The sequence below is a fragment of the Polyodon spathula genome, chromosome 8 (assembly GCF_017654505.1).
Source record: "Polyodon spathula isolate WHYD16114869_AA chromosome 8, ASM1765450v1, whole genome shotgun sequence".
Taxonomy (NCBI): domain Eukaryota; kingdom Metazoa; phylum Chordata; class Actinopteri; order Acipenseriformes; family Polyodontidae; genus Polyodon; species Polyodon spathula.
The window spans coordinates 37,962,352-37,976,049 of NC_054541.1; the positions used below are offsets into that span (position 1 = coordinate 37,962,352).

Sequence of the window (13,698 nt, forward strand, 5' to 3'; positions counted from 1 at the left end):
TGTCATAGAAATTAGTTTGAGGCTTGTAAGTACCCCCTACTTTTAGGGAAAAATAGGTATTTGGCTGGTCGCTTCAAAAATGCATTGAGCACACCTGGCAACGCACAGGAAAAAGCGGACTGGGAAATGCCAGCAACAACAGTTCTTAACAAATTGATGCAATTGTAAGTGTCGCAATTGCCTACAACATTTGTACATCTCATTATAATATTTAGCAACCATCTTTTTTGCAAATTTATGCAGGAATGCCCATAATTACATATTTATCTACACCGCAAAGCATTCCCTAAATAGTCGCAAATAGTACTGCGCTTGTCTAGTACATTTCACTCAAGACTTCCAACTCGACAGGCGCAACACTTTAGTAAACCTACCCCTTAGTGTTTGTTTTAAAATTCTCATAAAAAAATAAAATCCTTGAAATCAAGCAGCCAAAATCACTCCAGCAGTCCACCCTCACCTCTAACACATTTAAAAATATATCCATAATAAACGATCACAGGCGGTGCTTCAAATAAATGTTATCTGAGTAAAAGGAAAACGCAAAGCAGAGAATGTCATTATAGCGTCATATTTTGACTTCAGTAAATTTAAATAAGTCATGCTTTATCACAGGATTGCCTATTGCAAATATAATGTACTTTTCCTTCCGCAGAATAATTATTGATTAGCAGTAGGGCACAGTTACCTTGGTGCAATTGATGTGTAACCATATTCTTCAAAGTAATCAAGTTGCAGGGTTTCGGAAACTGCAAAAGCAAAGTCTAAAGTTAGACATGTACACTGCAGAGCAAAGAATATTTGCAATAGGTTGTCCATTTTACAAGACAATGCTCTCCATATGCCTCGTATGCACAAGGGTTAATTTCAATAATATTATTTCCTTAATGGATGAATGAATAAATTAATAAACAAAACGAATGAATGAACTAATCGTAATATGTAGAAATGTGTCCAAAGAAATAATATGTTGCAAATGGTTCTCCATAACTTGGTTGACCATCACCCTTCAAAATAACATAAACAGTTGGATACATGTCTGCACAGTTTCATTTATACTGCAGATGTAGTCATTTTCTTGTCCAGATGGTTTCCAACCACAAAAGTTCTAATTAGGTTAAATCTTCCAGTAAATAATTCCCCAGAAGCTGTTATTTTGTCTAGCTATAGAATGGAACAATACAATCTATTTCAAATGAGTCACCTGGAATTATAATATTGTGTATTCAATTGTACTCTTAAATGAATCTTACAAAAGCACATTTTTACTTCTGAAAAATCCTAAATGTGTCAGTGCTCTGCTTAGCATACATCTGATGACATTTCTGTATAAGTTACCAAATGACTTAGTGAGTAAGGCTCTGTTTAGATCGGTGACTAACACTAAGATAAAGCTACATAAACAATACTAAAGCCTGGAAAGGCTGGGGTTGATTTTCAGAGACATGCTAACCATGGGCAAGATCTCTAGATCGGTGTGAAAGACACACATACTCTACTGGAATTGTTTTCTGTTTGTACATGCTAACTAGATGCTCATCTTCCACCTGTTACAAGGAAGGAAGTAGGGTAACATTAAGAACAACTTAACTGAAGCAAAAATATATTAGTAATAACACAACACATACACCAAAAAAAATACTGTATTTGAACCGTATTCTCAACCTGGCTGGAGCAAAGGGACAGTCTTAACAGGAAAGGATAGCAGTAACCATGTACAGTACAACAGAGATGGAACAACCACAGGAGGAAAACGACCAACAAGTAAATACTTGCCCTTCAGTTTGCTCTTTTTGGCTGAGATTATCCAGGAGAGAGAAAGCAGGGAAACAGAAAAACAGGGTAAAACAACAGAGGTTGTAGTCAACAATATTTTATTCAATGAGTTTGCCTTGAATAAAAATATTGTGGTCTGATCAGAAGTTTTCTTTTTCTTTTTCACTGTCATAGTCTAGGCAAAGGAGACAGACATCCTGAGGAAACTGGTGTTCCACACACATTTTTAAGGTACCTTCTGCAAGCTGTGGCTTTGTATGTTATTTTTGAGAAAATGTATTAGTGATTGCTGATCCAAGCTGAACTGATTTTTATTTTTTATTTTTTTTTACCTCAGCCAATAGACTAGAAGCTATGTACTTTGTGTTCTCTTACTGGAACAGATAAGAGCGAAGATCTTCTGTGTCATAATAGATAACAACTGGGGATATTTATGTTCACCATTGTAAACACGCTTTGTTTCCTGTACTATTAGCAAGAAATAAAAAACATGTTGACACAATGGGTGATTTATATGTCAAGCTATTTATGCCAAAGAGCAATCTGTACTTTTAACATTTACAAAACTAGTAATAAATAGGCAGGGTATTTAAATAACCATCTGAGGGGTTTGTTACTAGTTTTTTAATATGGATATTTTTTGTGCATACAAATTGTAAATGATCTTTCATGATTTAAAAACAAATCACTATGAAGGTTTTATAAAGATAAGCAACATGAGAATAACTAATTCTATTTTGAGCCAGAATCACCGACATACATACAGGGTTCTTGCTACATTATTAGTAGTATGATATTTCTCTTAATAAAGGGTAATCAGGAACTACAGTAATTCAGTGTTGTCAGTCAATAAGCTGCAAGCTTTGCTGGACTTCTAATAGACAGAAGATGTCTGCTTGAACTTCAGTACATAATTTTCCAGCTCTGGAAGTCTGTGAGCTCAAGTATCTCTTATTTATGTGCAAATCAGTATAGATTACCACTTAATTCACGGCTGCTCTGTTACTATATGCCCTGCAACCTATTTTTCAACAACAAGCTCCTCAGATATCACAGACCACTTGCAGTACTACTGTAGGACCGACTCGTTTCAATTCACTGACATTGTCCACATAAAGCCTAACGCTACACTGACAAGTGAAAAAATTATTTAAAAAAGTGACTTTTTTGATTGTTAAATGAATATTGTTCTTTTTTCATGAAACTTTTCCTTAAACATTAAATAGAATATATTGTTGTATAATATCATTTGCGTCCTCTCGATGCAGGCTGTTCCATAGATGACATTGAGCTTCACCAAACAGTAGAGAATAATTAAATCATATTCTCAGTATTGTTCCACTGACCATTATTTAAATGCATACCCTCACCCACTGAATATCTACTATATATCACCGTGCTTTAGGCATGGATAGACTGGCAGTGTCTTGTAACTAACTTTGCTTTTTGACAACATAATAGGCAAAATTATAGAGATGAGGAAATTTGAATGTATCTGTTTTGTTCTTATGTAAGAACCATAGGAACAGAAGATACAACTGAACATTGATTCTAAAGATGCATAACAAGGGAAAATCCAGCACACATTCTATATGTTAACCTATCGTGTGGTTCGGGGGATGGAGCTAGGCCCCCCTGCATCCTATCATCTCCTTTCATCAATTAAGTCTACCTCATTTAGCCATCAGTCACCCCTATCTAGCTGATTGCAAGACGCACATCTGATGACTCATCAGCAAAAGAAGCATTTAATATGGAGTACTCACAGCAACTCTCTTCCTCAGATTCAGACGATTTTCAGTATTTCTCGTCTGTAGCAGAACATTCTCCCGCAGCTTCAAACCAGGGTCTGATCAGCCCACCATTCTTCTCCCCGCCCGGCATCTAAGTAATCTCTGAACAGGTGCTTTACGACCAGGATACCGTATCTCTACCTGCCACCCAAGGAGCTAATCTCTGCCGATGCAAGTGACGCCGGGCGCAGGATGCATCTCCTGAACGACTAAACTGGAAGGACTGGACGCTCAACAAGCTCATAAAGTCCCTTCTAAAAAATGGCAGCGCGATCCCAGCAGGGAGTAATTGAGAATCACTTTTTCTTCTTTATTTTAAATTTCGTTTTGGCTGAAACAGTTTTTCCACCCAAGAAAGCTCCCTAGCCGTGCTCAGCTTTTCAGCCCCAACCAGACAGCAGGCAGTCTGCACCAGAGCAAAACATGCCCAGAGTTAGCACATCAAACAAGCAGACAACCGCTCCAGCCAGCGAAATTCAGCAGGAGCACGCCCTGATATTTCACAAAATAAAAGCATTCACGCAGCCATTCGCCGACACGTTATCTTCAGTCAGTACTAAACTGAGCAATTTGGATAAAGAGGTGTCTAATATTGAGAAGCAAAGTTCAGCTCTTTCAGTATTTCCCTCCATTCCTGCAGTAAACACAGCAAAGGTCAAAACAGTCACATCCGCTTCTGCTCTAACTTTGGTCCCTTGAGTAGAGCCTCCCGTGTAAACCTCACTACTGCAACAGCATATGGTTCCACCTCCTCAACCACAGCCCGCTGTCACTCAAAATCCCCATAAATTCGGAACAACATAATAGAAGGTAAGGACGTCAATCTAGTTTCATTATTGATGGCGACATCCGAATTCTTGGATCGCAGAGTGGTTGATTGTGGAGATCTATCAGTAATACTGAAATCCAGAGACCCCAGATTACTCAAAAATCTAACTTTGGGGGAATTCGTCCTTGCATTCACCATATTCAGAGAGGTACTATGTTCACTATACCCAAACCGCAAAGCTGAATTAGACTCCTATGAATTTTACATTGTGGAGCTGTCTGTCAGATATGGAGGGACCACGCTTTTCGATTATCACAAAGCTTTTTCAGCAAAAGCAGCAGCTATATTGGAATCAGATAACCACAACATTGACTGGGCACAACCTGATTCAGATCTGATCAACAGGATTTACAGCTGTCTCAGAGCTATTGCATGCGGGGTCTGTGGTTCCACTGGTCACTCAACATTTCTCTGCCTGAAGACGGCCATAGCACCATATTTCTCCAGATCAGCAGTCGGCGTCACTATTCAAACAGAATCTCTATCCTCAACTCCATGCAATCTTCAGCCCACCCTGAGCAATCCACAAAGCAAGACAAATATGGGTGCAGAATCAGATTTGCAGGAGGAAGACAAATCTGTAATAATTTTAATACCGGTTTGTGTTCAAACAGGCAATGCGATTATATTCACATATGCAGTATTTGCGGAGATGCTCACTCTAAAGCAATCTGACCAGCAGCTCCCAAGCAACTATCTTCAAAGCTCAGTCTCCACTCCCATAAACATTTTGAATCACCCAGACAAGATTTTCACCAGTTACTTAATCGGAATGGAAAGTGGTTTTTCAAATGGGCTCAGTCAAATTCCTCCTTCCTCTTTTCAAAGTAAAAACCTCCAAGCAGTGGGATCCCTCTTCGTTTGTCGGGTCTCCACAGAGACGGTGACCTCTCTGCTGTTTGCTGGGTCTCCTCAGCAACGGAACCCTCCTTCTATATGTTGGGCCTTGAAGAGGCGGAGCCCCTCTCGGTACACGTTTTATATGTTACTAACCCCATGGTCTTTAAACACTACATCAGGGGGTCTTGCTCTACCCCGTGAACTAAAAATAGAATATCTATACAACTTGCATGCTTGGTTGCTTTAGAATTATTGTCTCATTTTTTTGCCACAATTGGAAAACCAAAGCTTACAGCATTTTATGCTCACACCTTAAATTTGTTAACTTCTGTTTTAGAATGATATTTACTTTGTATTATGACATAAATTCATAACACAAAAAAACAACGTACATATTCAAAGGAGAATCTACTTACATCTGGCCTGTGTGATTGTGTCGTCAGCTTTTGCCTTAATATAGTAAGCACTGTAGGACGGCAATACCAATGCCAAGCTGGAAGAAAGACAATACAATTACAGCTTACAGAAGTTCCTTCTTACACTAGAAGACAGTGATAAAGGTCCAGAAATAGACAAAACCATCACCCATGAATCGGTGGTTGGAAATTCTGGCATGTGATTGGTTATAACCTCATCATCTGAGCAAAAATAGATTGTGAACTACTGCCATGACATCCTTACAGCACCGGGCAATAGTGTCCGTCTGTCATGTGTTTGGTTCACAACACTGTCAGTCCATCCCTTTTCAAAGGAACACCCTTCTCCCCTGCCCTCACTATATGAGAAAATGGCTGAACACTGATTCTGTGATTTAACCCTTTAAGGACCAGGATCGTGTTAACACATACTGAAGTGGGCTTCTAGGACTGTGACCGTGTAAATACGATAAAAAAGCACTTAGTTTTGATGACGTGCAGGGCCACCATACTTTGCAGTGATAGTCCTGATAGTTTTTTTTTTCGTGTGGTGTCACTGAGAGGGGCATTTAGTGTCTAAAGGGCGGAGACAGTTTACAGCAGCCAGGCAGAGACAACAGCAAAAACAAAACATTACAGAAACTTGTTTAGAGTGAATAAAGAAAGGGGAAACACTGTAAATCTGATGTATTTGACTTAGAATTATATTAGAGCATGTGTTCTGTTTTGTGTGTTTAAATATATATATATATATATATATATATATATATATATATATATATATATATATATATATATATATATATATATGAACTGATTGTACGACTAAATGTATCATGCGTAAAAAAAAAATGGTTTCTGAAGTACTTTATAATGTTCCCCAGTGTTCTGAAAAAAGGACACAATTTTCAAGCTGCTACTGTAAAAAATAGATTTTTAGTGATTTTTTTTATAGGTAGAGAGTCAACTACAACCAAAAAACACCCGGTCCTAGGGGAGCATCTCACTGAAATACTTGGTCCTGAAAGGGTTAAAAATGAATTACAAAACATACTACAAAAGAAAAGATGCTCCAAACACTAAATGGTGATTAAAATGTCACTGTCACTCTTTTCTGACTCGACGATGTACACGGATATGACGGCCGGGATACAAACTGGATTATGCAGCAGTCAGCAAGCCACACGGAAAGCTGGACGCCAAACAAACCTTCACACACACACACACACACACACACACATATATACACATATATATATACACATACACATAACAGAATAATGTGAAAGATAAATCAGAAAAAAGAATTAGAGAACACATTTTTTCAGAATAACCAAAGATTAAGACAAGTTGTCCTCTATTATTCTCTTTCAATCTGGTGCTGCATAGAATACCAAAGGGCATTTAAAAAAAAAAAAAAACTCTACTTGCAACTTTGTCCACTAGACAACTTGGCCATCTATCGAATCAAAGCCAACTGTAAAACTTTTAAATAATGTGTCAATATACTTCAAATTACCTGTAATCTGTGCCATTCACTGGGGTCCAGGTGTATGTTCTGACTCCCTTGTCAATATACCTCTGTAAATGTATATAAACAAAAATAAGTACATGTGCATCCACAAAGGCTGACAAGCATACATATACAGTGTTAATAAACTACTGCTTTCTCTCTACTGTTGAATTTGTCAGTGTGGTCATAAAGTAAATTAAAGTAAATGAACTGACCGATCCTGATTTCACTGAATGCAAAGACAGTTACAAATGTATAGATCTCAACCAGGGGTGGTAAACTGCAGTCCTTTTGGTTTTCATTCCAACTTAAGCTCCGAATTAGCAGAACTGATCTAATTATTTTTTCAATTGGACATATTTAATATTTTACAGTTGATGATTTACAAAATACACTTGATTCGAGGTACAATACCTATAAAACATTTTGAGGCCTGGAGAGTGTTACGTTTGTCCAATTAATCAAATCATTAGACCAATTAAGTAATTGAGAGCTCGGGTGGAACGAGAGCCAGAAGACACTGCGGCCCTCCAGGAACTGAGTTGGACACCCTTGATCTAACATGGTCCAACAAAAATGTGTCCCCTGTATAAACCTTTTGTGGACCTTTTTTATTTTATTTTTAGAAATGTTAATAATTGGGTCAATAAATCACCTGAGGGGAAAACACCAGCAGGATTAATATGGCTCTCTTATCTTGACCTACCTCATCCTGAGACTTCACTAGTGTGTTTATTTGAATCTCTCCTTTTTCTCCATCAATCATTTTCCGTCGAATCTAGACAATAAAGGAAAAATAAATGAACACAGAAGACGTTTGTCTGATTTGTTGGATTAGTATTTCTACCATTATGATTTGTACGTGTTTCTTAATTTCCTGAACTTTGATTTACAAAACATTTGAAATCTCAAAACCCCCCTCGTTGTCATAAGGAAAAGGTGGCTTCAGTCCTCTGTCATTGGTATTTATAATGCAGTACACTATACTGTATATAGACGTTTGTTGATTGTGAATGTGATACATAACATAACCAATAACCATACTATTATTATTATTTATTTATTAGAAGACACCCTTATCCAGGACGACTTACAGTTGTTACAAAATATCACATTCTCCTTTTACAGTTGTTACAAATCATACACATTCCAATGTTTATAGGTTGCAATATTTCAGTTGTGGCTGAATGTCAACACATGTTTTGATAAAATGACATGTTGACACCATATCTTTCTACGTACCTTATAGAACCGCCTGTACAAAAGAATTTAAACAATTCATATACAGTGCCTTGCAAAAGTATTCAGACCCTTGACCAATTCTCTCTTATTACCGAATTACAAACAGTACATTGAAATTTCGTTCTGTTTGATATTTTATTTTTAAACACTGAAACTCAGAATCAATTATTGTAAGGTGACATTGGTTTTATGTTGGGAAATATTTTTAAGAAAAATAAAAAACTGAAATATCTTGCTTGCATAAGTATTCAACCCCTGTGCTGTGGAAGCTCCCAGTTTGCACCGATGAAAGAAATTGCCCTAACGAGGACACAATTACATTACCATTGGCCTCCACCTGGGAACCATTAAAGTTGCTGTCACATTTTCTGGATAAAAACCCCACTGTTGAAGGATCATTGGTAAGGCTGTGAATCCGAAGGAAAATAAAGACCAAACAGCATTCTACAGAAGTTAGAGATAAAGTAATACAAATGCATAGATTAGGGAAAGGGTACAAAATAATATCCAAGTGTTTGGATATCCCAGTGAGCACAGTTGGATCAATAATCAGGAAGTGGAAGCTGCATCACACCACCCAGGCACTGCCAAGAAAAGGCCGTCCCTCAAAACTCAGCACTCAAACAAGAAGGAGACTTGTGAGAGAAGCCACAGAGAGGCCAACAATCACTTTGAAGGAGCTACAGAGTTCACTGGCTGGGAGTGGAGTAATGGTGCACCAGTCAACCATATCAAGAGCTCTGCATAACACTGGCCTGTATGGGAGGGTGGCAAGAAAGAAAGCCGTTACTCAAAAAGTACCATCTGAAAGCACGTCTGGAGTTTGCCAGAAAGCATGAGAGTGACCCAGCTGTGATGTGGGAAAAGGTTTTGTGGTCAGATGAGACCAAGATAGAGCTTTTTGGCCAAAACTCAAAGCAATATGTGTGGCGCAAACCTAACTGCCCATGCCTCAAGGCACACCATCCCTACAGTGAAGTATGGTGGTGGCAGCATCATGCTGTGGGGATGCTTCTTATCAGCAGGGACTGGGCATCTTGTTACAATTGAAGGAAAAATTGATGGAGCAAAATACAGGAAAATGCTGCTAAAAAACTGAAGCTTGGGAGGAAATTCACCTTTCAGCAGGACAATGAGCACAAGGCCAAAGCAACATTGGAGTAGCCCAAGAACAAAAAGGTGAATGTCCTACAGTGGCCCAGTCAAAGTCCTGATTTCAATCCCAGTGAGAATCTGTGGCACTATTTGAAAATTGCAGTCCACAAGCGTCGTCCTACCAACCTGAACAACCTGGAGCAAATCTGCCAAGAAGAATGGGCCAAAATCACTCCGACACTGTGTGCAAAGCTGGTACATACTTACCCCAAAAGACTCAAAGCTGTTATTGCAGTGAAAGGTGGCTCTACCAAATATTAATGTGTGGGGGTTGAATACTTATGCAAGCAAGATATTTCAGTTTTTTATTTTTCTTAAAAATATTTCCCAACATAAAACCAATGTCACTTTACAATAATTGATTTTGAGTTTAAGTTGTTTAAAAATAAAATATCAAACAGAACGAAATTTCAATGGACCATTTGTAATTCAGTAATATGAGGGAATTGGTCAGGGGTCTGAACACTTTTGCAAGGCACTGTATATTTCCCTGTATACTACATTTACTGACTGTGTCTATTATTAATAACCAAACTTACATACGCCAGTGAATTCTTAAAGAGTAAGTAGCACGGTTCGGAAAAATATAGCGTTACAGGTACCCACGTGTTGCCACAACTGTATAAATAACCTACCTGTAATTGTTCTTTTCATTGTTAACATCCTGACAACTTTTTACACTTATAACTTTAAAGTCTGTTTCAAAGCTCTTTTCAAAATGTCCGCTCTAGTGCACTGACAGTGTAAGGATTATTGTCCACCCTGTCAAAAAGGTAACACAGCAATAACGATCCATGATGTGGTACAGCACAGAAAATCCAGAGCACTTGTTTCTTTTTTTTTTTTTAAATCTTCTTTCTACAGTGATTTAGAGGACAGATCTCAAACCCCAGAGTGGCCATTTTGAAACAGACTTAAGTGTAGAACGTTGTCAGGATGTTAACAATAACAAGACAAATACAGGTATGTTATTTAAACAGATGTAGCAACATGTGGGGACGTACATAACGCCATATTTTTCGGAACCCTGCTACTTACTCTTTAAGGTCCATCTTACAACTAGTACATGATGCACAGCTGGTATCTTACAGTTTAGTATACAGAAAGAGGATTCCTACTAAATTAATCAGAGTCCTTGCACATGCTGATTTAGTACACACACCTTAGGCTCTACAGCTATGGCCAAACATTTTGCATTACTTAGAATTTTAAGATTGTGAATTCATTTTAAAAAAAAAAAAAAAAAACAACTATATGATGATAATTGAGATCTTTCATTTAACATCATGTAAGCAAAGAAATTACAAAAATAATATTACCAGAAGCCATAATATTAGTTCATGTTAAATTCTGAAATGTCACATTTATGTTAAGTATATGGAAAAATACAAAACGCGGGATGTAATTCAATATGTTAACGTTTAGCAGGTTTCGTTCAACTATGTGAAGCAACAGTAGTTATTTCTACAGGGTGACGCAAAACGTTTTGCCATAGCTGTAGGGCTTTCATACCTCCACTTTGACATCATTCTCCAGTTCAGCATCCAGAAAATCCAGTGTAACCGGCTCCTGAAATTTGGGATTCTAAAGAAGAAGGGGATAGATGTTGGAAGAATAATTTTAAAAATTTTTATAAAACATTCTGCATTGATAGCAGGGCCTTGGCAGACTAGTTTCATTAGAGTTTCATTTTCATTAGACAGTTTGTACGCCTGTTTTTGTTTAACATCAGAACCATATCCTTTTTTTTTTAAAATTTAAATCTGCCTAAACAATTTCTACTTGACATTAACTGTTTGGTTTACTTAAATATAGGTGAGAATTACTGCAGATTACTGCCAACCTTGTATACATACATTTATAGATGTATTTACACAAGGGTGGCCGTGAATTTCATAATATATATATATATATATATATATATTATATATTAGTATATATATATATATATATATATATATATATATATATATATATGAATTTAACAGAGATGCACTCACGTTAAGTAGATACAAATTCTAATATAAATAACAGTTTCTTCCAGATGATAGTAAATGCTATGTTTTTACATAAATAAAATGGTCACAATGACTGAACTCCAAAAAAAGAAAATGTATGATGGTGCTCTTTATGCAGAATTGTATAAAGGTACTGTATATTTATTGTGAATAAAATGCATAGCCCATCAACTTCAAATAGCCTTTCAGCAAATGCATCACTGTATATGAAAGGAATGGAAAAGCTGAGCAATCATTTTCATGTTATTTAGATTCTCTCTGATAAACAGTATACAGTAGTACTAAAAAATATTTTGCCATTACTGTATATTAAACCATTTTAAGAGATCCGGAATTTGACTTACGGTATTCAGACTTTTCATCCCTCTAACAACAGCACAAGACATACTATACAACACAATATTTTGCTTTCAGAAAGCAGGTTAATACAGAAAAGCTAGTTAGAGCTTGTACTGCGCAGGTTGAAAAGCCAATGACTGCTGCACATGACCTGTGTAACATGATCTCTAGAAATAGCACAGCTCTAGACAACAGATGTGTCCTCACCTTTCCTTAACAACTTGGAATTTAGGCTGCCTAAATAATCACCATCAAATCTCTTTTGCAAGCAAACAATAATCGCTGTAGTTTTGTTCCCATTTGTTATTGTGCTACCTTCCGGTTAGATCATTAAAATGGACCCTGAATTTAGATAACCAAATCATACCAATATAGGTTTGTAACGAATGCCTTTTCATTTACTGTTTTTGCTAAATAACATCACGGCCTACAATATACATAAACTAAAACTAACAATGTTTTCAAGATGAAGTTCGTAAAATAATGTTTGGAAAAGAAAAAACATTTAATGAGAAAACATAAGTAGTACCAAGGCAGAGCAATGGAATCACGGAATCTTACAAGCAGTGGATAAGCAAAGCAAGACCAGACCAAGCAGCATGCATGATATGATGGATATGGCAGAAATGGGTCAGGAAGGTAGAGGTCCGCATCCATACAACCCGGTCATGGAAAGGGGAAAAACAAAACAGTTAGAGGCAAATAAAATGAACACCTAACAACACTGTCACTGTATGTTCTATATTGTAGCTTTCAACAGATAACTGAAGGATTAAATAAGGATTTAAAAAAAAAAAAAAAAAAAAACATTAAAATAATCCTGAAAATCAAAGCTCAGGGGACATCTTTTAGTTTCGTAAAAAAAACCCCCCTGTAGATTTGACGGAGATTTTTTTTTGGGATATTTCATATAGTAAATTTATGATGATGATGATGAATGATGATGATTAGTTATATTATTATTAATTATTTTAATCATCTAAGACTATAGTATATATATTATGTTATATATAATATATATATATATATAGATATTATATATATATATATATAATATATATATATATATATATATATATATATATATATATTTTTTTTTTTTTTTTTTGTTATTTATTAGTATTTATACAGTCCTAACTTAGACGACATAATACTGACTGTTGCAACGTATTCATGGAAATTTGTTAGATATACATGATTTGCATAAAGATGAGATTGAATAATAAAGCGTTGCTTATAATAATAATCAAACAACACACAGACATTAAAAGGCACACATTGCATGCACCACACAACTCAAATCAAACCACTTCAGATAGAGAAAGAAAAAACACTGAATAAATTCCACTGATTTCTCAATTTATCACACAAGATTGTTTTTTTTTTTACCCTCTCCCCTTCCCAACCTCCAATATTGAAAGATTTTTCCATCGCAAACTTACTTGATAAGAATTGACTTGCAATTACCAATTTGCTACTTTACATTATTGTTATTAAAATAACATCATATCACCACAACGCTCTTAATGTTTTTTGTTTGTTTGTTTGTTTGTTTCTATGGTATAGTGTCAATACAGAGAATATGTGAGAATAATTATATTAGATCATCTGTGTCACTGGGCAGTATTGTAATTATCTGAATAGTGGCAGATCTTATTAATGTCACTCTTAAAGTAATTCCATACAGCTTATACATTTTACACTTCCAATACCTACATAAATATCAAATGTGCAGTTTTTAAGGAAACACATGTACTTTTATTTTAAAACATGTTAC

At 36.2% G+C, this 13,698-nt stretch overlaps 1 protein-coding gene across 10 annotated transcripts in view; it reads right to left on the reverse strand.

Annotated features, from left to right (window-relative positions):
- The window catches only part of LOC121319909 (voltage-dependent calcium channel subunit alpha-2/delta-1-like), a 143,716-nt gene that overhangs the window by 13,145 nt on the left and 116,873 nt on the right, over window positions 1-13,698 (reverse strand). For 5 of the 10 annotated variants that reach the window (XM_041257860.1, XM_041257863.1, XM_041257856.1 and 2 more), the window contains 6 exons: window positions 11,077-11,148; window positions 7,874-7,945; window positions 7,174-7,235; window positions 5,655-5,731; window positions 1,777-1,797; window positions 689-749 (listed from right to left, as the gene is read on the reverse strand). In XM_041257860.1, coding sequence (XP_041113794.1) covers window positions 689-749; window positions 1,777-1,797; window positions 5,655-5,731; window positions 7,174-7,235; window positions 7,874-7,945; window positions 11,077-11,148 — 365 coding nt within the window. The remainder of the gene's footprint in view (window positions 1-688; window positions 750-1,776; window positions 1,798-5,654; window positions 5,732-7,173; window positions 7,236-7,873; window positions 7,946-11,076; window positions 11,149-13,698) is intronic. The other 5 variants (XM_041257858.1, XM_041257865.1, XM_041257861.1 and 2 more) reach the window with 2 other exon arrangements.